The sequence below is a fragment of the Pantherophis guttatus genome, chromosome 1 (assembly GCF_059756535.1).
Source record: "Pantherophis guttatus breed Tessera chromosome 1, ASM5975653v1, whole genome shotgun sequence".
Lineage (NCBI taxonomy): Eukaryota > Metazoa > Chordata > Lepidosauria > Squamata > Colubridae > Pantherophis > Pantherophis guttatus.
Genome location: NC_142063.1, coordinates 20,771,275 through 20,795,592, shown reverse-complemented (window position 1 = coordinate 20,795,592; position 24,318 = coordinate 20,771,275). Strand labels below are relative to the sequence as shown.

Genomic DNA, 24,318 nt, shown 5'->3' with positions numbered 1-24,318 from the left:
TTGTAAGCCGCCCTGAGTCTTCGGAGAAGGGCGGCATATAAATCAAATTAAAAAAAAAAATGGTAAAGAAAACTGCAGGGATTTGTCCAGGCAGTCAATAGGCATCAAGACTGCCTCAAAGCCAATAATAGTAAAACGTGATTTGAGTGCAATCCTAAAACACCCAAGCACCACGTAAATACAATCAGCATTTACCAAATCCTCATCAGTAATTGCAAAAGGCAGCTTTTCTTTAACAGTTTACATCCTGCGATGATACCTTTAATATCATCAAACAACAATATCTGCCTATCCCAGGACTCATAAGTGAACAAAAGTACCAAATCCAGTGTAAACACGTGGCTGACTGTGTGACCAACCATAATAATAGTAAGATGTTTGAATTTGTGCTTCCAAACTGGGACTGCAGAGTCACCTCTGTGCCCAACTGTTTGTTTTCTTCAAACCTTAAGAGACGACCAACTTAATAATATGAAGCTCTCTATACATGCATTCCTAATTTCCAGTCTAGTTTAGGCCACTAAAACATAAAAATTTGAGGGAAGCCAAAGGCCAAATTTGTGTTTCTGGGGGGGGGGGGGGGAAGGCTTGGCTGTGTTTTTACCCTGGGTCTCCATCTAGAGTCCAAAGAGGGAATTGCAGGGAATTGCCTTCAATGTGAAGTGTTGCTTTTTTTCTGAAGGTTCTTTTTTCAATCTGATCATTGATTCTTTTACAGTATTGCTCCCGTTCTTCTTAATCTAAGATTCACTCCTCCAAATCTCTCTTTGGATGTTTTCAGTCCTGATGATCTAGAATGCCTTTTGAACTGGAATAATGTTTGGAATCTGTTCTTATGCCTTTTTTGTTTTATGTATCTAGGTTTTATGATACAGTGCCATGCCTGCAACTTTTCATCTTATCTTGTAAACCTTGATTTATGACCACAATGGAGCCCAAAATTTCCATTGCTAAGCAAGACAGTTGTTAAGTGAATTTTGACCTGTTTTACGAACTTTCTTGCCACAGTTGTCAAGTGACTTGCTGCATTTGTGTTAAGGTGACCAATTGTCCTCCTTTAGGGAGGACAGTCCTTTTGTAAGTTCTGTCCTCTCTCGAAAAGTGTCCTCCTACATGTCCTCCTTTTTGATATTTGAAGTCTAATCTGTAAATCTCCATATTCGATCGATGCTGAGCCGATCCGTTGCGTGTGATGTGACGTATTTGTATTTGACATGACGATTCATTAAGGCTCGGTACAGTGCGGCGAGACGCGATTATGAAACGCATGCGCTCCGCACAGGAGAATTGTTTTGAGAGAATGCGCCGTGCACAAGTGGCTTTGTTTACTTCTTACCAAAACACGACACGGCATACACGCACGCATTAGACTCATTGTTGCAATGAATAAAATGTTTCTTTTATTTACAATTTTTTTTTTCTTCAATTTATTTGTGTCCTCCTTTTCATTGTAAAAAAGTTGGTCACCTTAGTTGTGTAACATGGTTGTTAAGTGAATCTGGCTTCCCCACTGACTTTGCTTGTCAGAAGGTCTTCCTGCCTAAATCAAGATTATCTTTCAAGGCAACTGAGTTGGGGGTACTGTGCCATTTTGAAGCATCTGCCTTCTCACTCCTTTAGACCCTAGAACCACTCCATATTTAGGTAACACTGATGCCTCCATTATAAAATATTGTTTTTACAAGGTTTTTAAAAATATTTTAATTACCATCATATTTTAATGTTAGCTATGCACAATGAGGGGGTATGATGACTCAGTGCAGGGGTGGGTTCTAAATTTTTTTACTACTGGTTCTGTGGGAGTGGCTTATTTTGTGGGCGTGGCTTTGTGGGTTCTGTGACTGGGTCGGCGTGGCCAACTTTTTTTTTTTTTTACTTTTAAAAGCATTTTTTCTACAAACTTAAGAGGTTGCAGAAAAAAATGCTTTTAAAAGCCTCTGACGATCAAGCAACTCAGCTGGGATCGCCAGAGGCTTTTAAAGGCATTTTTTTTCCTACAACTTCTTCGGCCAAAGAGGTTGTAGAAAAAAAAATGCCTTTAAAAGCCTCTGGCGATCCCAGCTGAGCCGCGCGATCATCAGAGGCTTTTTTTTTTTACTTTTAAAAGCATTTTTTCGGCCGAAGAAGTTGTAGAAAAAATGCTTTTAAAAGTAAAAAAAAAAAAGCCTCTGATGAGGTGGGAGGGGTAAGCGAGCGGCGACCGGGCCGGGGACTGGTTTGGGGGCGTGGCCAGCCAATGTTATTACCGGTTCTCCGAACTACTACAAATTTTTACTACCGGTTCTTGCGAACTGGTGCGAACCGGGAGCAACTCACCACTGGCTCAGTGGTTCAAAAGACACTGAGCTTATCGGTTGGAAAACTGATGGCCTGGGTTTGAGACCCAAGTGCTGCACGACGGGATGAGCTCCCGTTACTTGTCCCAGCTCCTGCCCATCTAGCAATTCGAAAGCAAGTAAATGCAAGCAGATAAATACTTTCCACACTTCAGTGGGATGGTAACAGCATTCCATGTTCCTTAGGCGTATAGCCATGCTGGCCACATGACCACAGAAAACATCTTCGGATGACGCTGGCTCCCTCGGCCAAGAAACAGAGATGAGCACTGTACCCCAGAGTCGGACACAACTGGACAGGTGAAACCTTTACAATTTTTTTATGCACAAAGATGTTAAGTTCTTTCATTCAATTTCTAAGTTTTTGTTATGCAACTTAGAATTTACGGTTGTTTGGACGTTAATATGGTTTTATTCCCTGTTTTATCTCAGATTTTTTTTAAAAGTAATTTTAAAAAGTTTGGTAAATTAACTTGAGTAACCTTTGCTGCCAGAGAAAAAGATTGTCCTCCTGACATGAAACTCCTGCCAATTCTCCCTTTGTTAAGAAAAATCTTCCTCCTTATTCAATGTTACAACTCTGAAAGGAGACACTGTTTGCTTTGCACTGATTGCTTTTGACCCACATTTATCTACGGTTTCTCATCTTGTTTCCTCCTTCCAGCTTCTCTCTCTTACGGGGAGGAAACAATGTGAAGAAGTATCTGTCGAGGAGTGGCCATGAGACAGGGAGTTTACCGGAACAGGTGTGTGCCGATTCACTTTCCTTTTCCTCCAGCTCCTCAGTTTGACTCTGAATCTCAGCAGATGCTAGTTGCATGCAGCACTCGAAACCATGTGGGGTTCAAGAAATGGGAGCCTTTCTTATGACCAGTATCAGTACCAGTATCCCGAAGCTGGGCCGGAGCACCCTCCTCCTGCCATCTGCAACCCTCAACTCAAACAGGCTGGTTCAAGAGTGGCTCTCTTTAAATACACCCCACCGTGGCAGGTCTTCTGTGCAGCTCTGGGGTCCAAGTTGCAGGTAAGAAGATGAAGATCAAAATGTGGCTATCAGCAGATTCCTCCAAAGTGTGTTTGTTTATTTAACTTTATCTTTATCTTTATTAGATTTCTATACCGCCCTTCTCTCGAAGGACTCAGAGCGGTGTACAGCCATATTAAAACACATATAAATTTACAAAATTTAAAACAATTTAAAATTGAATATATAAAAATTTGGCCCATAGATTAAAACACGCATACACCCATTCTAAAATTCATATTAGGCCAGGCCGACTTGTTGGAACAAGAGGGTCTTCAAGGTGCGGCAAAAGGTACGCAGGTCGGGGATGAAATGAATCTCAAGGGGCAGCTCATTCCAGAGGGCTGGCGCCCCCACAGAGAAGGCTCTTCCCCTGGGTGTCGCCAGTCGGCATTGTCTGGCCGACGGCACCCTAAGGAGCCCCTCTCTTTGGGAGCGTATTGGCCGGTGGGAGGCTGTTGCTGGCAGCAGGCGGTCTCGTATGTACCCCAGTCCTAAGCCATGGAGCGCTTTAAAGGTGGTAACCAACACCTTGAATCGCATTCGGAAGACCATTTGTGTATATCCCACCTATATTCCTTTTACGAATAACTCAAGGGGGCAAAAATTCAACACAATAATCCTGTGAGGAGGGTTGGTCTGAGAGAGAGTGACTGGCCCAAAGTCACCCAACTGGCTTTCATGGCTAAGGCGGGATTTGAACTCACAGTCCTCTGCTTTCTAGCCTGCTGCCTTAACCACCAGATCAATCTGACTCAGTTTTCATTAGTTTGAAATTTGAATGGGGTGTGTGTGTGTGTGTGTATTATTAACTTTTACTTTGTTTAATTTTGAATCAAATTTAAATCTGGGTTAGATTGCATCATTGTTGGTATGGTCCACTTCTTTATCCTGGCCATGCCCACTTTGGGGGGTGCTATTCTGACCACTCTGAAAAAAACCCTCCCCCACTCAATTTATAAGATGGTTCCTGCTGCCTTTCACAATGCAGGGTTGGCATTGATCCCATCTTAGCTTCCCAAGAGCCCTGTGAGGTAGATTCTTCCTGGGTTTCCTTTTTTTTCATGTTGGAGCCAGGCTGAACGATATTGCTGTTCCTCATCCAGAATTCTCTAGAGTAATAGTAGTTTTAAATAACAGTTGAAGGACTAGGTTTGATGAGACATTGCCAAAGCTTCCTAGGTATTTAAAACATCCATCCGTCAGATGTTCCCACCTGGATATGGCTGCAGGTAGGGAGGTATTCAGAGAGGGAAACCTCTCTCCTATATGGGGGAACAGCATTGTTCACTAGCAGTGATTCCTCAGGATAGACTGCCTCAAAACATGCAGGTTCTAATCCAACCATCAGATAGACTTCTTTACCAAGAAAATATCAAAATATCTAAAAAATTATCTGATTTAATAGCCTACTTAGTACCTTGTTTTTCTACACTACAAGTAGTCCTGGTTGAGCCTGCAATTTCGGTCATAAGTAATGACAGTCATTAAGTGAGTCACAATAGGACCATGCCTGATTTTATGAACTTTTTTTGCAATGGTGGGTAAACAAATGTTATTATCATAAAGCGAATGCCCTGGTTTTTAAGCAGACCCTTTGTTTACTATGGGGTGGTTTTTGCTGCAAACCTGTAGTAAAAGCAGGTTTCTGGCAAACCCATCATAAATTAGTCACATGATTGCGAGGGAGGGCAGCTATTGAAACTTCAAATCTAGGTACCAAGTAGCTTAGTCTGTCACACCTCTGAATGGTCCCTAAGCAACCGGCTGTAAATCAAGGACTACTTGTATTCAAATAGAGGCCTTTAGGAAGCACAATGATTTAGGCATGATTTTAAACGTGAGGGTCCTTTATTCAATTTTGATTGCCATTGTTGAATCCTGCCCTTGTTGGGGAGAGCTGAGACCCTATTATACAAGCACACATCCCATTTTATTCTCACAATAAACCTAGAAAGTCACTTTGAACCAGTGACCTAATTAATCACTGAGCACGGATTGCAATCCGAATAAAAGTGGCATTGTTTTCCTTTCAGGACACTGGCTGAACTCTAAAGAGATGGTTTTTCTAATGAAACTGAGTAATTTTGCTGCATTGTTGAAGTGTGGGTCTAGTCCAGTGTTTCTCCATCTTAGTCATTTTAAGATGTGTGGATTTCAGCTCCCGGAAAGCTCCAGCCAGTATTGCTGACTGGGGAATTCTGGAAGTTGAAGTCCACATGTCTTAAAATGGTTAAGGTCGAGAAATGCTGGCCTATAAGGCCACTTGCTGATCCTTGACTCAAGGGAGGCATCAGCTTTTCAGTGTTCAGTTCTTCATGTAATCCACAGTCCACTTAATTGTTGTTCAATTGCTTCTAACCAGGAGTATCTGCTGGGCGGGGTCAAAAAAACCAAGATGGTGGCCATAATCATGTGATCAAAACCTTGCTCCTTTTATGTGTGTCATAACACACCTAAAAAAGAACAGGGCTTCGATTATAGGATTGTGGCCAAGGTTTTTATTTTCTTGAAGTATGTAAAAAGGGTGGGGCTTCAATTGCATATTTCTGGCTGCTATCTTGACTTTTTTTTTTTTTAACCTCTGCTTGTCACTTTTCATAGCCCAGGGGACATTTTGCCAGTCTAGGTAGGAATAGAATAGAATAGAATAGAATAGAATAGAATAGAATAGAATAGAATAGAAAATAGAATAGAAAATGTAGAATAGAATAGAATAGAATAGAATAGAATAGAATAGAAAATGTAGAATAGAATAGAATAGAATAGAATAGAATAGAATAGAATAGAAAATAGAATAGAAAATGTAGAATAGAATAGAAAATAGAATAGAAAATGTAGGATAGAATAGAATAGAATAGAATAGAATAGAATAGAATAGAATAGAATAGAATAGAATAGAATAGAATAGAATAGAAAATAGAATAGAAAATAGAATAGAAAATAGAATAGAAAATATAGAACAGAACAGAACAGAACAGAATAGAATGAGGCCTTGGAGGTCTTCTAATCCACCCTTACAACCATTTGTTTAATGACCATTCAAAGTTACAACGGCACCGAAAAAAGGGACTTATGAGCAGTTCGCACACTTACGACCATTGCAGCATCCCCACAGTCATGTTGTCAATTTTTGGGTGCTTGGCAACCAGTGTGTATTTAGAATGGGTCCTGAGATAGTCATTTGGAACCTTCCTAGGGAGTTTCTGTTAGGCCAAGTCAATGGGTAGAGCCAGTTGTGCTTAACAATTGCATGATTCATTTAACAATTGTAGTGATTCACTTAACAGCCATAGTAAAAAGATCCTAAAATGGGGCACGGCTCATTTAACAACTGCCTTGCTTAGTAACAAAAAAATTGGGCTCAGTTTTGGTCGTAAGTCGAGGAATACCTGTATTGTCAGTCAGCAACTTTTGCTTTGAGTCCTTGGAACCTCCAAATTTCAGATATTTGAAATAGTATCTACCCACTTATCTTCTGCCAAGGCTTTTTCTGATTGGCATCGATTTGTCCACACTTGACAATCTTCTCCAACAATTTTTTCCCCTCACTTTATGGTCCAAAATAATTAAGCATTCCCTCACTTCTTAGGGCTTATCAAAAACATTTTGATTTTATTTCATTGCGCACTGACTAATTTCTTCTTGCTCTTCAGATTTTCCTCATTCCTTTTCTTCAGCCTCACAATTCAAAGGCACCAATAATAGTTTGAGAAACCATCTCCAGATTCATAGTTCAAAAATGTCTATTCTCTTTCTTTTGTTTTTTGTTGATCTCCAGCTTTTATAAGCAATCTTTCTCTTCTCTTGGAAACACCATTGCTTTAAATTATTGTGGTGATGATCTTTATTGCCATAAAAATATCCTTCTCTTTTACAAACTTGCCTGCTTTTGTTATAGTCTTTCTCCTCAGGATTAATTTCCTCTTTACTTCTTCAACATATCTTTGTCATTATCAGTTCTTAATCCTCCTCCCTGCAAACAAAGAAATAAGTACACCCACTAAATATTTTGGTCGACATTACCTTTGACAACTTAATATTCAGTGCTAACCCAGATTTCTTTTCATGTCTCATTTACTTTTAGGTAGCACAGTAGCATCATCTTCATATCTGGTGTAAATACATGCCGGTTGCCAAGCAACCAAAATTTTGATCACTTGACTATGGGGATGCTGTGACAGTTATAAGTGGAAGGACAAGTCATGTCACTTTTTTTAGTGCCATTGTAACTTTAAATGATCACTAAACAAATAGTTGTAAATCGAGGATTATGTATAATAGAATATCGTATTTTTCGGAGTATAAGACGCACCGGAGTATAAAACACACCTTAGTTTTTGGGGAGGAAAATAAAAAAGCTGATCGGTGGGTGGATTGGCCTCCCAAATACCTCCAATCAGCTGTTCCTAGAGGTGAATTTTAGCAACAGGTTCCTTGGTTGTGAGCTCTGTGCCTTGCTTTTTCTTCAGCCTCTGAAATGTCTGAAAACTTTTTTTTCTGGCTCTGAAAGCCTCCGAAACAGAGCTTCAGAAAAAAAGCTTCTGAGGCCCTTTTTTTCTGAAGCTCTGTTTCGGGGGCATTTTTTCTGAAGCTTCTTTCAGAGGCTTTTTTTCTGAAGCTTCTTTTAGGGGCTTTTTTCAGCCTCTGAAATCTCCCTTTGAGAGGCTGGGCAGGGCTACATTCAGAGTATAAGACGCACCCAGATTTTTACCCTCTTTTTTGGGGGAGAAAGCTGCATCTTATACTCTGAAAAATACGGTACATTATGTGGAAGTTAAATACATTTAAGGACAAGGTGCATCCTACTGCAATTCTGTGCTGTATTGTAAACCATTCTAGCTCTCTAAACTCAGCTCTCAGAGTAGCTTCTTGTTCACTGTAAGGATTCCTCCAAAGAATAACCAGATGTTTTGGCCCATTGTATATGCCCCATTTTCATGAGATCTATACAATCAAAGGACTTACTCTAGTTACAAAAACCAGCAATTCTGGGAGTTGAAGTTCACACATCTTCAAGCTGCCAAGGTTGGGTTCATTGCCTGAGAGAAGCAAGCAGTTTAGGGTAAATAATAGGCTTTGTCAGCAACAGACCCCACTCCTTGAAACGTGCTATCTCTGGAAGCATCTCTTCTGATGGGGCAAAGGGAGGCAACAGGGCTTGATGCCAAATTTTGAAAAGTAAAGGCATTGCCTTTTGGTGCCACTCTGGCTGGCTGTCTTATGATTGTTATCCATGCTTTGTTATTCACCACTCAAAGTCTGATCAGATTGGAGTGCTGGCAAAGATTATCCATAAATGTTTCTACCTGAGTTGCTGGAAGTGGATGCTGTATATTAAGTGTGTTTGTAAGAGAGAGCCTGGATGTGTGAACAATGCAATCATGAAAAGTGAAAATGAAATTCAATGATGAAAAAAGTAAGGTTCTACATTCTACATTTAGAAAAACAAAATGCACAGGTACAGAATATGTGGTACCTTGCTCAATAATACTTACTGTGAGGGGGATCTTGCAGTCTTAGTGGACAACCATTTAAATATGAGCCAGCAGTGTGCTGCAGCTGCCAAAAAAAGCCAACACAGTTCTAGGCTGCATAAACAGAGGGATAGAATCACGATCACGTGAAGTGTTAATACCACTTTATAATGCCTTGGTAAGGCCACACTTGGAATACTGCATCCAGTTTTGGTCGTCCCGATGTAAAAAAGATGTGGAGACTTTAGAAAGAGTGCAGAGAAGAGCAACAAAGATGATTAGGGGACTGGAGGCTAAAACATATGAAGAACAGTTGCAGGAACTGGATATGTCTAGTGTAATGAAAAGAAGGACTAGGGGAGACATGATAGCAGTGTTCCAATACCTCAGGGGTTGCCACAAAGAAGAGGGAGTCAAGCCAGGGGTGAAATGCTCCTGGTTCAGACCGGATTGCCCGATTCGGTAGCAATGGCGGCAGGTGGTTTGGAGAACCGGTAGCAAAAATCCCTGCCCCTCCCCATGCTCAGCTGAGCCGCACAATCATTAGAGGCTTTTTAAAATTATTTTTAACAGCATTTTGTCTACAACCTCTTCGGCCGAAAAAAATGCTTTTAAAAGTTAAAAAAAAGCCTTTGATGATCGCGCAGCTCAGCTGGGATCGTCAGAGGCTTTTAAAAGCATTTTTTTTACAACCTCTTCGGCTGAAGAGGTTGTAGAAAAATGGTTTTTATTTATTTATTTGTCCAACTTGTATGCCGCCTTTCTCCGAAGACTCAAGGCGGTTTTAAAAGTTAAAAAAAAAAGTTGGCCACACCCACCCAGTCACATTACCCCACCGCCACCAAGCCACGCCCACAGAACCGGTAATAACAAATTTTACATTTCACCACTGAATCAAGCTATTCTCCAAAGCACCTGAGGGCAGGACAAGAAGCAATGGTGGAAACTAATCAAGGAGAGAAGCAATCTAGAATTAAGGAGAAATTTCCTGACAGTTAGAACAATTAATCAGTGGAACAAATTGCCTCCAGACGTTGTGAATGCTCCAACACTGGAAGTTTTTAAGGAGATGTTGGATAACCATTTGTCTGAAGTTGTATAGGGTTTCCTGCCTAAGCAGGAGGTTGGACTAGCAGACCTCCAAGGTCCCTTCCAACTCTGTTATTCTATAGGTGACCTCATCTGAATTATATCTTCAGCTTATGACAGTTCAGTTTTATGCTCAGGTGTTCATGCAACACTTATCCCCAAACCTATTAAAGAATCTAGCAGCTGCATTCTCACATTAAACTATGGTACAGGTAATCCTCAAGGTATGATCAGTTGTTTAGCCACTGACATTACAATGGACTCCCAAAAAGGTACTTACAAACCAATTTCAAACTTATGACAGCTGATCTCCCCCTCCCCTGCAGTTATGTGATCACATTTTGGATGCTTGGCACCTGGCTCACCTTTACAGCTACCTGCAGCATTCCATGGTCATGTGACCATGACGTCTGACATTTTTTTTGGGCAGTTTCTGGCATTTACTTCTTTTTTCCAGTAAAAAAAATGCCCCTGGGAATAATGGATTCACTTATTGTCTGCAGAGTTCAGACACTGAACATTGAACATTGAACCTGTGGTGTTTGCTTAACGACGACTGCAAAAAAATGTGATAAGGTTGGGTCTCAGGCCACAGGGTGACTCACTTAACAACCTCAATAACTTACAGTCATAATTCTACACTCAAATTATAGTCATAAGTCAAGGACTACCTATAGTGTATGTACAGTTATGAAAAACTGGCAGGTGAGCGGTTCAGTGTATATGATATGAAGCAGTGGTGGATTTCAAAATTTTTTACTACCGGTTGTGTGGATGTGGCTTCGTGGGCGTAGCATGGCTTGGTGGGCATGGCATGGTGGGCGTGGCAGGGGAAAGATACTGTAAAATCTCCATTTCCACCCCACTCCAGGGGAAGGATACTGCAAAATCCCCATTTCCTCCTGATCAGCTGGGACTCGGGAGGCAGAGAATAGATGGGGGCCGGGCCAGTTACAATTTTTACTACCGGTTCTCTGAATTTCCACTACCGGTTCTCCAGAACTGGTCAGAGCCTGTTGAAACCCACCTCTGATATGAAGTGAGAAAATGTCAATACAAAGGCTTGGAGCCCATCATCTTTTGAGCTCAGCCTACTCTGCAAAATAGTCCTGGGGATAAAACTGGAGGTTGGGATGCTCGAACCCCTGGAGGAAAGGCCAGATCTGAATCGAATAGTGAATTAATTAATAAGCAAGCTTCACGCACTGGATTCAAGCCATGTAAGCAGAAACAAAAAGAGCTGGCAGAAACTGCTGGAAGGATGGAAGAGCAACTCCTTATATCTTCGACCATCATTGATCAAGAGCCATCAGGCTAGTTAGAGGGATAGGAAGAGCTTTCAAGCCATTTGAGTTTAGATATTTATTTGGATCTTAGTAGAATGCTGCAATCAATCACGACCATGTGCTTTATTGGTCTTCATTTTCCTAAACCGAGATAGCTAGCAACTTCTAGCTGACCTTGTCTGATCCTGAACAGAACACTAACCAAGATTAGGCATGGTTAGCAGTTGCATCAGAAACCACTGACTAAGACATCCCGAGACTGTAGATCAGTTGAAAAAGCATCCAGAATTCAGCGGAGTTGGAGGGCCAATAAATTTAAATACATACATTACATACAAGTACATACATTTCATACATAGTGTACATTACATACATACATATGGTACATACATACATACATACATAGGCAGTAGCACATTACTTCCATATTGCTACTATGTAAATGACATAGACATGCACATGAAGTGACCAATTTACCTTTACAGTTAGAATATTCTATATCTATTTTGAGGCCATCTAATGATCATCTGGATATTTGCAATCCAGTTCTGGGAATTGAATCTTATACCCATTTAGCATTAGAAGGCTTGCATTAATTCCTGCCAAACAATTGTTTTGGCTTGACACAGTTCAAAGATGGCTAATTCAGTTTATCAGAAATCAAAGAACCGCTCCCAGGATCTTTCAGGGAGATCTTAGCAACTACGGTTATACAGTTAATGAAACTTGGAGCTCTTTAAATATTTTGGGTTACAGTTACATATCTGATGTGTCTTTTGGCTGGGATCAGGGATGAAATCCAGCAGGTTTTGACAGGTTCTGGAGAACCGTTAGCGGAAATTTTGAGTAGTTCGGAGAACCGGTAGCAGAAATTTTGAGTAGTTTGGAGAACCAGCATATACCACCTCTGGCTGGCCCCAGAGTAGGGTGGGAATGGAGATTTTGCAATATCCTTCCCCCAGGAGTGGGGGGAGAATGGGGATTTTGCAGTATCCTTCCCCTGAAATGGGGTGGGAATGGGGATTTTGCAGTATCCTTCCCCTGAAATGGGGTGGGAATGGAGATTTGGCAGTATCCTTCCCCGCCACGCCCACCAAGCCACTCTCACCAAGCCACACCACGCCCACCAAGCCACTCCCACAGAACTGGTAGAAAAAAAAATTGGATTTCACCACTGGCTGGGATCATGGTCAAGAGATCTGGAGGACAAGAAGTTGGGGAGTTCTCACCATCTCACAACACTTTTGCAGCATAGCAGGAATGTGTTTCTTGTGGCAAGATGGGGGTGCGAAGCCTCGTCCTGTGGGAATTTTTAAAAAAGTTCTTCAAGAATTGTTGGGCTGCAAGAAAATAAAAATGAAAGCAATCTAGTTTCAATTGGGCCATAAAATTGCAGTTGTCTCAAGGGTGGTGCCTGATGTTTTCAGCAGTAGCTGTGGACTTTGTCTTGGACATGCCATTAAGGTGAGATTTACAGGGTCACATACTGGCATCTAACAAGTTTTCCTTTGTCATAAAGAAATATTCTGGGAACTAGGCTGACACATCTATTCTTTCCTGGATCTGGGCTATCTTGGGGTAAGATTCAGGGGTGGGTTCTAAATTTTTTTACTACCGGTTCTGTGGGCTTGGCTTATTTTGTGGGTGTGGCTTGATGGTCATGTGACAATTTTTTAGGATTTAGCAGAGGTTTTGGTCTACCAGGCTTTTAACTGGTAGACCAGTAGCCCCAGACCCCCTTGGGATCAACCTGCAGCCCTCCCCTGCCTCCTAAGGCGGTGGAGCATGTGGGGGGGATGCTTTTCAAGAAGTTACAAGGAGGGCTGAGAGCTGGTTTCTGTCCCACAAGTAAGATTTGGTCCAGAACCAACCCCAACATGAAGGTCTTTTATTTGCTCCTTGTACTCCTTGTCTTTGCATTTTTAACAGGTAATAAATTAAATTTCTGATGACGTAAAAATAGCTCATAACTCACCTTTCTAGACAGCTATTATCATGTCTAAAAGCAAGATACTCTTCTCCATCTTTTGTCTGGAGTACCATTTAATCCAGAGCCTTTTAATTCCAGAAGTCCAAGTTTAAAGAATATCATCACCGCTACCGGCTTGGCCGAACCGGGCCAAACCGGGAGGAACCCACCACTGGTAAGATTGGACTACTTTGAGCCTGCAATTAATTACTGCAGGATTGAGAAAGAGACTCCTGAATGTAGAGGTAGCCCTTGATAAATATATACAAATACCTCAGAGGATAAATGGGTGTATGGCATCTTTCCAGCCTTGCCAGGGTAAATATGGCAAAAGTCCTGGTGGTAGAGTGCTCAGAATGCAAAGATGCAGGTAGTCCTTGACTTACAACAGTTCATTTAGTGACTTCTCAAAGCTACAATGGCAGTGAGAAAAGTGACTTAAGGCTATTTTTCACACTTACGGCCGTTGCAGCATCCCAATGGTCATGTGATCAATCAATCAATCAATCAACCAGCTTATTACAGTCTTAGACCAGAGACCAGAACAAATAAAAATGCTCAGTAAATATACAATTAAAAATTCTTGTATAAAATAACAACTAATCCAGTATGTCAATTATAAATGGTCTAACTGTACTAAAATTACAATCCCTAAAACTGTGTGGCCCATTGTAGGTTCAACGCTAAAAGGGAAAAGACTAAGCAGCGCAAAGGGTTTGCTACATTTGTTATATAGCATAACTGATCAAAATTCGGATGCTTGGCAACTGACTCATATTTATGACGGTTTCAGTGTCCCGGGGTCATGTGATCCCCTTTTGCGACCTTCATACAGGTCAAGTCAATGGGGAAGACAGATTCACTTAACAACTGTGTCACTAACTTTAACAACTGCAGTGATTTGCTTAACGTCTGTGGCAAGAAAGGTCGTAAAATGGGGCAAAACTCACTTAACAAATGTTTCACTTAGCAAGGGAAATTTGGGGCCCAGTTGTGGTCGTAAATTGAGGACTGCCTGTATTGCAGGCTAATTCTGCTCACAGTCTGACCGGCTGAAGTTTGACTCAGCCTTCCATCCTTCCGAGGCCAGCAAAATGAGGATGCAGATTGTTGGGGGCAATAGGCTGTAAACCACTCAGAGAGGGCTGTAAAGCCTTATGGAGCAAAATATAAATATAACTGCTATTGCTCAGTGGTGGGTTCCTCCCGGTTCCTCCTGGTTCCGCCGAGCCGGTAGCGGTGACAATATGATGTCACCGAACTGGTTCTGCCGCTGCAGACAACCTGCAGAACAGTCTCCCAATCGACCATTGTTACACAGGAGATCAAAACCAGCAGAAAGCAACCAAAACAAACCCAGAAACAGAGAAGAAACTACAAGAGCTGGAAAGGACTTTTCAAAATGCCAAAAGGGTTAATTAAATCCCCACAAAAGTCTGACGAAACAGAGAGGACTTTGCACAGTGCTTTGAAAAAACATGTCATCTCTGGAATCCAGCAGGATTAAACGAATCAGCCTCACCTTTAATTTTCATACAGTCTCTAGACAGTACTCTGGCTTTACAAAAGTGGTTCTGTTTTTTAGATAATTAGGGATAATTTCTGAACAAATGCAACCTGAACGTGTGACCTCAGATAATTAATATCTACCTTCAGGCAGATTCAGGATAGGAATTTAGGGCTGTGGGGCAGTGGGAGGCTTGGCTAATTTTCTTCTTTGTTGTTTTCTCAGTGTTGACTTTCTTCCTTGAAAAATCAGTAGGAACGCTTTCCTTTCCGTGACAGGTGGCAAAGTGAGGGAGGGGGCACACTTTGGCCTGAAATTAATTGCATCTCTGCTCTTTCAAGTTCTAGGAATTTGTGTCTGTGTTAGAGTGTGTGTGTGGGGAGGTGAGATCCTGGTGGAGAAAGCTTATCAGTGTGACACAGCCCACAGACTAGTAGTGCTTCTGCCCCTCCCATTCTAACTCTTGTTCAAAACTGCCAACGCAGCTCGAACTTGCAAATACCTCTCCGATGAAATGCCCCTGAGCAGGCCTCCCACAGCAGACAGGCATTCAAGTTGGGAAATGTTGGTCTGGACTCAGAAGGCTGGGACCGGCCAACATTGTTGGTTTTGCCTGTGCTAGGCATGGATTTGGGGCGCTACCTGTGCAAATTCAGACATGGGTCTTTGGGATCCCGTGCAGGTGAGTCTTCGGGGGATGTGGGAAGGGTTTGCTCAAATGTGGGCTTGTATGGAGGAACTAAGAGGGCAAAGATAGGATTCCGAGCCAAATTTTGAACATGGCTCCCGATTCCAGAATCAGGCCCCCGAACGACCTTAAAATGTGATATCAGCCAAGCGTGCGAGAGAAATTGGGTTAGAAGGTGTTTGAGGGCAAATTTACCTAATTTCCTTTCTAAGCTCAGATGAAATTTAACTATGGTTTGAAATTCACAGCTCTGCCAAGTTTGCAATGCATTTGATTAATAATGATGGAAAATAATAGAAGTGAATGTACATACAGTGTAAATGTAAAAACAGCAAGCAAGCATAATACAGAACTTGGTTTTAACAGGTGAATATCATGCAGAATTGCACATAGTAATCTTGGGTTTTGAGAAATGTTAATGCAATCTTTAAACATATTAATGAAGATTGTGAAAATGAGGGGAACTGAATATTTGCTTATTCCTAGTAACAGGTAGATTTGTATTCCTAAAATCTTTGCATCTCCTTTTATTTGACTTTCTGGAAGCAAATGACTACTCTGTAAGGTACAGGAAAAACCGAAAGATATTTGAAGTGTCCCTCTGTGAGGAAGATGAGCGGTTTAAAACTGTGATTAGATAGATAGATAGATAGATAGATAGATAGATAGATAGATAGATAGATAGATGATAGATAGATAGATAGATAGATAGATAGATAGATAGATAGATAGATACTCTAGAATCAGAATCACAAGAGTTAGAAAGGGCCATTTAGGTCACAGAATCCAACCTTTCCTTAGTTCAAGTATCCAGATCCAAGCACTAAGGAGAGATGGCTGCCTAGCCCAGTGTTTTTCAACCTTGGCAATTTTAAGGTGTGAGGACTTCAATTCCCAGAATTCCCCAGCCAGAATGCTGGCTGGGGAATTCTGGGAGTTGAAGTCTACACAACTTAAAATTATCAAGGTTGAAAAAAACACTGATCTAGTCTCTGAGGGAACACATCCAATGATAGGAAGTCCATCACTTCTGCGGACATTGAAATGTGCAACTGCTTTTATGTGTTACATATTAAAAAGCAGTTGACTTTTTTGACTGTACTCTGCGAAAACTTGTGATGTAACTTTAATCCATTATTTCTCTCTAGAACAAGAGAGAACAAAGTGTTCTTCTTTAGAACTTTTTTTGAGTTGATGTTTTAATTCCTAAGCAAAATGTTAGGAAAAAATTGAAATCAGGCAAATAAGGAAGGAAACTAAACAAGACTTATATAAAAGTCTCTGCTACATTCAATCAATGTGCCCCAAATTATTTATCCCCGCATCCTTTTTCCAGAAGGGTTCAATCAGCAGCCTCTGAAAAGCTCAGAATATGGTGTCAAAAGTTCTTCATAATTCAGAGATAGACTGCCTCTGCATCTGGAAACCGTCATGATTAAGTCATTAATAGTACAATCTTCCATTTGTTTTTGAAATAATTTTAGATGAAGCTTTTTACCTTTTAGTAGAAATGTATTTCATAGGTATCATGTAAAGGTAGAATACCGGAATAAATTGTTTCTGAATATGGAGGCACTGTTGTTGGCCACTTTGGATGGGAGCTGTTGATGGCCAAAGTGGATCTATGAATAACATAGTTGGAAGGGACCTTAGAGGTCTTCTAGTTGTGCTCAGGCAGGAGACCCTATACCATTTCAGACAAATGGTTGTCTAATCTCTTACATCCACAACTTCTGGAGGCAAGTCATTCCACTGATTAATTGTTCTAACTGTCAGGAAATTTCTCCTTAGTTCTAGGTTGCTTCTCTCCTTGATTAGTTTCCATCAGTTGCATCTTGTGCTGTCTTCAGGTACTTTGGAGAATGGGTTGACTCCAGTGGTGAAATTCCAATTTTTTTTACTACCGGTTCTATGGGCGTGGCTTGGTGGATGTGGTGTGGCTTGGTGGGCGTGGCAGGGGAAGGATACTGCAAAATCTCCATTCCCACCCTCCTCCAAGGGAAGGATACTGCAAAATCGCTATTCCCTCCCCACTCCTGGGGGAAGGATATTGCAAAATCACCATTCCCACCCCACTCTGGGCCCAACCAGAGGTGGCATTTGCCAGTTCTCCGAACTATTCAAAATTTCCGCTACCGGTTCTCCAGAACTGGTCAGAACTTGCTGGATTTCACCCCTGGTTGACTCCCTCTTTACTTTGTGGCAGCCCCTCAAGTCTACTTTCCTCTTTGCAAGATGCCAAGACACGAGGCGGACAAGCAATGGGTGTTCCCTTTTCTTTTCCTCAGCATTTGGTTTTCCATGCTACACATCAAGTTTGCCTCAGTAATACAAGCTCTGCTGACATGTAACAAGTTAACAGTAATCCTCAAACTATTTAGGACAAGACTCCAAATGAATTGTTAATGTGCTTCAAGAAAGACATAAGTAGCTTTCTTTGGATGACCCAACAGGATAGTCTTTGCTCTTCTTATGCTAATTCACTGAAAACTGAAGATGAAAAGGCAGAATCTTTTATTTTTACATGGTGGGGATCCATTCCTGGGAAGAGATCAGCCTGGCTCCTCCATTCTGTTTTCCTGATATAAAATGCCCCTCCCAATCCATTTTGTCCCAAGGGTGGAGCCTCTAAACTCAGAGGCAGTATACCTTTTGAGGACCAGTTGCTGGAGTCAAAGATCAGGGGAGTGGGGGAGCATTTGATCTTCTCAGTGGACCTCATCTCACAACCATTCATTTACTGACCAAGGTTACGACAGCGCTGAAAAAACTTGACTTACACCTGGTCTTTGCACTTACTTACAACCATCGCAGCATCCCCACAGCCAAATCTATCAAAATTCGGGCATTTGGCAATTGGCATGGATTTACGATGGTTGGAGCATCCTAGTGTTGTGTGATTTCCAACAAGCAAAGTCAATGGGGGAGGCAGATTAGCTTAACCACCACATGATTCCCTTAATACAGGTGTTATGTATTGAATACATATACTGTAGTTATGTTAAGCCCTGCTAAACTGACCTTTAGATAACCCTAACTGTTAACTTCAACTGTTTTGGGAGGAAACTTAGAACATTCATATTTGGGGGGCTTTTTCAAGTATTATGATTGATTGAGGCCCTGTGGGCCCAGAGTATAAATTACAGGAAATTGCCTGTTGTTGAGCAGTTGAGTCAATAAATGCTGTTGTATCTACCGTGTTTCCCAGAAAATAACACCCTGTCTTATATTTTTTTGAACCCTGAAATAAGCACTTGGCCTTATTGCCATGCGCTCAAAAGCTTGATTGGGCTTATTATCAGGCGATGTCTTATTTTGGGGGAAACATGGTATGCTGTCTGTTTTTGCCTACTACACCCACAACATAGTAACAGGAGTATCAAACTTGAGGCCTGGGGGCTGGATCCGGCCTGCAGGGTACTTAGTTATGGCCCTCGGGGCCGCCCTAGAAACAGCGAAGGACTGGCCTGCAGTGCCTCTGCCAGCAAAAACGGAGCTTGGGAGGGCCACGCTTGCCCCCTCAAGCCCCATTATCAGCCGCGATGACCTCCTGCAGCCCACTGAGCTCCATTTTTGCTGGCAGAGGACTGCAGGAAGCCGTCATAGCTGAAAATGGGGCCTGGGAGGGCCATGAACAGCCCTCCCGAGCTCTATTTTCACTGGCAGAGGGCTACAGGAGACCATCATGGCCAAAAATGGAACTCAGGAGCCCGTTTTTGCTGGCAGAGCGCTCGGGCCACCACAGCAATGGTGGGTTGCTCCCAGTTCGGGCCAGTTTGGGTGATCCAGTAGTGGTGATGATGTGACAACACCGAACCGGTACTCTTTGACTGGGAGCTGGGACCTCCCGCCCGCCCCTGCATTAAACTTACCTTTATTTCTCATTTTTTCGCCCAACTGATAGGCGCGGCAGAATGGATTGCCGCACCTCAGCTGGGCAGAAACCTAATGCGCTTGTGTAGAGCGCAAGTTCAGCACGCGTGCAACCGAAGCAAGCATGCATGCAGCGATCGCGTGCAAAGCGCATGTGCGAAGAGGACCAGTGGTAACACCGGTTGGAACTCACCACTGCACCACAGGTGCCCCCAACACGAGTGGTGTCAAGCTGGGCACGTCCACCCTGGCCACGCCTACCCTGGGCACGCAGGTCAAACACAACCCTGATGCAGCCCTCAATGAAATCAAGTTTGACACCCCTGATTTAACAAGTGAAGTGATTCGCTTAACAACTGTGGGAAGAAAGGTCATACCATTGAGCGGGACTCACTTAACAACAGCCTTGCTTAGGAATTCTGGCCCCAATTGGGGTCAAAATTTGAGAACTACCTGTATTGAAAAGGGGGTGTTGGACAAGAGGCTGGACCAGTTTGGAGCTCTGGATTATAGTTCAGACACCGATTATAGCAGAGACACTGATAAGCATGCATGGGAAGTTTACTTTGAAACATGAAAGGGGCAGGTTTCATTCCAACCTGATTTAGGAGGCACTTTACTTGTCAGCCACAGAGCCAATGATTTACAGATGTCTTCTCTCTTTTTTTTTATTACCTCTGCTACCTGGTCAGCAAGGAAGGAGGGAAGTATCTATCGTGGGGAAAAGAGGACTCTGTGTGTGTGTGTGTGTGTGTGTGTAGCTTCTAGCAACCTCTCAGTTCATTCCCATCCAACCCTAGACTGTCCTGTCCTGTGTTTGTTCTGAATTTTCTCAGCAACTGCATTCTCCAAACTCAAATAGCAGCCTGAGCAAAGGGAAAGGGGAGGAGGAATATTTCACATTGATACCAACTATAAGCTAATGCCTGCCTGGCATTTCTGCAATAGCAAGAACCCTCTTTGGGTGGACTTTTGACTCCCAGGCATGATAAGCTGAAGAGAGGTCATAAACATCTATCTTGGCTATGGCCAAAGGTCAGATCGAGAAGTCTGAACAAACTGCGGGTGGAATGAGTACAACTTGAAGAATTTGGCAAAAGGGGAGGGGGGAAATACCTGGGGATAGTGGGGATGGGCTGAGGGTGTGGACAGAAATTCCTGAGTTGCTACTTCAGCTTTACCTTGTCGGAGAGGACATGGAACAAAATCGCCTCCCCGCTCTCCGAAAACCCAAGAAATAGCTGCTTAACTAAGTCAATGACCAACTCAACTAAGCAGAATTCCAGGGGATTAATTCAAAGTACATTTTAATATATTAGGACGTGGGAGGTAGCAAGGCCCTTTCATCATAAGGAAGGAAGTATGTCAACAGGTCGTTTTGTCAGCCATCCAAAAATAAAATCGGGCATAAAACAAGAAGAAAACAGGCAGTGGAACAATTTTGGGTATCTCCTTTTTTCAAGGCAAATGAGGGTTTTGTTCTGTTTGGTTTGGTAGCTCTTTTGTTTGTTTGTTAACATATTTTTAAGGGATTTAAACACCCCAACAACAGCCAAGGAATAAAATAATTATTAGCAAAAACCAATGGGGAGAATGCAGAGAAGAGAGTTGCAGGACCAACCTGCCAGATCATGTAAATCAAGTGTGGCAAACCTGTTGCGCTTCTGATGTGGATGAACAATGAGTGGTGGGGTCCTTGGTGCTCTCTGACCTTGGTGGTTTTCTTGCAAACATTTCATTACCAAACTAGGTAGCATCATCAGCACCAACGACCCCATAGTTCAACCCTGAGACGTAAACATTTTCTTCTATCTGAACCATAAATCCAGCATCCCACATCATTTATGATACGGTGCATCTGAGGGTGCTGTGAATTATAAGTCAGCAACGTCTGAATCCCGTTCTCTGATTGGTCCTTCGCTGCATTAGCATACTGCAGGATTGAAACACCTTTTAAGAACTATCGTGCTAATTCAAAGCAAGTTTGTCTAGTTGCTTTTGAATACTATAACAGTGGGAGGGACATTTCTAGGAAGCCGACAATCAGGCGCATGAAAGCAACAATTCATTCACCCATTACATATCGGCCATAAGTATTTGCAGATAGACTGTTTATGACTACAGAGAATCTGACAAAAATAAGTGTTCCTCTGGCTTAAATCAAAAGAGACATCTGGCTCACTCTGGTATGCCAACCAGGTGTTTCTGCAAAGCTTCAGGAGGAGGGGGGTATAAATACAAACTAGAATAGAATAGAATAGAATAGAATAGAATAGAATAGAATAGAGTAGAGTAGAGTAGAGTAGAGTAGAGTAGAGTAGAGTAGAGTAGAGTAGAGTAGAGTAGAGTAGAATAGAATAGAGTAGAACAGAACAGAACAGAACAGAACAGAACAGAACAACAGACTAGAACAAGAGAGTTGGAAGGGACCTTGGAGGTCTTCTAGTCCAACCCCTTGCTCAGGCAGGAAACCCTATACCAGAGGTCTTCAAACTTGGCAGCTTTAAGACTTGTGGACTTCAACTCCCAGAATTCTGGGAGTTGAAGTCCACAAGTCTTAAAGCTGCCAAGTTTGAAGACCTCTGCCCTATACCATTTCAGACAAAAAAGATTCTTCCATTCTTGCCCATGCCTACCAGATTCAAGCTGATTGGCCCAGTAGAAGTTGGCTCTTAAAAAGCTTAGCTGCTCAAAAATATTTCTTTTTAATTTTCATTGGTCACGGTGAAGTCACTGATTTCATATCTTGTACCTGGGCTAAGATGTAATGTGGTTTATCTAGATCTGGGCCTATGACTAGATTGGGGTGGGCAACCTTCAGCCCTCTTGTAGCTCATCTGCCCATTTTCCAGTACATTTGGGCCCTCACCAGAATTCAGTAGTCCCATTCTGGGGCTGGAGGAATAGGAGGAGAAAAGATCAAGCAAAAACAGTCCTGTTAAATCTCAGCTTGATTTCATCCACTTTTTTAACCTCCTTCCCTCAGACAACTGCCTCCTAGAATTGTCCAAACCGGTGTTTGGCAACTTGAAGATGTGTGAACTTCAACACATGAAGTCCATACATCTTCCAGCTGTTAAAAGTTGAGAAACGCTGGTTCAAACATTTCAATCCTCTTCCCTTGGTTTGTGGCTTGGCATGTGTGAATCCAGTGATAGCAGCTTGTTAAAAAAAAAAAAACTGGGTTAAACCACAATCCACAGTTCGCGCACCATCTCAGTTTGCCTGCACAGTGGAGAATCTCGAGTAATTCCTTTCGCACAGAAGTCTCAGAGCTGAGCATTCGAGGAAAAGAAACAAAGCGGCATTAGAATACTAAACACTTGGGAGCACACAATAGATGCGATTCCCACTGCGAGGTGAGAATTAAACAAGGCCAGCTTGTTCTCCTGGGGAGAGAACCTGTGACTCGGATAACGGCAGTCTATTGCACTTTGTTCTCCCCACCTCCTATCTGCCTGAAACATCCCTCTGCTCCCTGGGGGGGCAAAGGAAAGCATCTGGCTTGAAGCCTGAACAAACCGAGCTACGTAGTGGGAGGTGGGCAGCAGCCAAAATATATCTTCTGGATGTCAAATTCCCCCTTCCCCACATCACAGTCAAAATAGTCACCCCTCTCTTGTCACTATGGGATTGTCCACACAACAGGCACCATCTTCAGCATCTGCAGGTAACGTATAAAGAATGGGATTGGGTTGGGTTCATTTGGGGACATCTAACAGTCTGGGGAGATGATAAATCTGGATGAGGCCCTGAGGAAGTTGGTCTTGAACCCAGAAATTTGGCAGAGGGGCTCCAATCCAGATTAGGGGTTAGGGGCTCCAATCACCTCAGCTCAGAACAGAAGGTGTACTGAATTAGTTCTCTCCTGGGCTGAAAGTAGCCAGATGTTAGCTTCCTCCAATTTGAGGATGCATTTCAATTCCCCTAATCCTTCATTTTATTTTCTAGTGAACGCTCTTTCAAATGAAGTTGTCGACTGCACTGACGTGTCATATTTAATCCTGAGCATCTCAGTGGAGTTTACAAAGTCTCCAGAGGCAATCTTGAAAACAAAAAAATATACGGTATATACTGGAGGCTCAAGATACTCTTTTTCTTTTAATTCAAAGAAACTTCCCTTTAGGCTACGTAAATCAAGAAGCCTGGCAGGTGCCAAGAAATAGCTCAAAAATGACCCTTAGTTAGTACCTCTGGTACCCCTTTGCTGATGTCAGTGCTACTCTGAGACATCTAAGTTTGTCTCCAGCTTGTTGTGTTAAGGTTTCCAAAATCAGCCTGAATTACACCTGGCGTGGGGATGGAAGAGAAATTCTTAGTTCACCCCATTTTATTTTTAGGTTGGTGCAAGAATTTACAGCAATCTCAGTTTTGCAATATAGTTCTTTTTTAAAGATAACAAGAAGATAAAATATAATTTGCAAAGTACACATGTGAATGAAAAACACTGGAAAAAGTGCTCACTTGCAAAAACTTTGAGTAGGGGAGAGACGTGCATACCAAAGCATGTGCAAATCTACTTGCAAACTTTAAAAAAAAAATTCTCACATTGATGCAGGAAAAAAACAAAATTTAAGATTGCAAAAATGAAAGAAGACGAAATCTGGCAGCTCTCCAACTTGGAGCTGGGCTGTTCTTTCTTTTCTGGTCCAATTTTTCTTCCCTTGCAAAGAAATTTGATCCCATTTCTAAAACCAGAATTACTAGCTCCACTGGACTGTGGGTCCTGAAATGCTCCCCAGAGGGAACTTATCTGGATTTGGTTTCCTTTGGAAGAAGGGCTCCAAGAAAACAGTCAGTAGGGTTTTTTTTTTTTTTTTTTGTATTTTGCATATTAGGTTTTTTTCCATAAATGTACAACTTAAATTTAAATGGAAAGAAACAGCATGACGCAGATCTAAATGACATAATATGAACTGGGGGAGGAAAGCCATTTAATAGAGACATAAAGCCATTTAATAAACACATTTGAAAAAGACATACCCGAAGGAATTGGGTATATCTAGTCTAACAGAAGGACTAGGGATGACGTGATAGCCGTGTTCCAATATTTGAGGGGCTGCCACAAA

At 42.1% G+C, this 24,318-nt stretch overlaps 1 protein-coding gene across 2 annotated transcripts in view; it reads left to right on the top strand.

Annotated features, from left to right (window-relative positions):
- The first annotated feature begins 2,949 nt into the window (after window positions 1-2,949).
- MISP (mitotic spindle positioning) overlaps window positions 2,950-24,318 on the top strand; it is a 39,700-nt gene continuing 18,331 nt past the window's right edge. Inside the window, exon 1 of one of the 2 annotated variants that reach the window (XM_060694372.2) lies at window positions 2,950-3,360. In XM_060694372.2, coding sequence (XP_060550355.2) covers window positions 3,172-3,360 — 189 coding nt within the window. In that variant the 5' untranslated portion in view covers window positions 2,950-3,171. Of the gene's footprint in view, window positions 3,361-15,184; window positions 15,371-24,318 lie in introns of those variants that run through there. The other variant, XM_034437651.3, reaches the window with a different exon arrangement.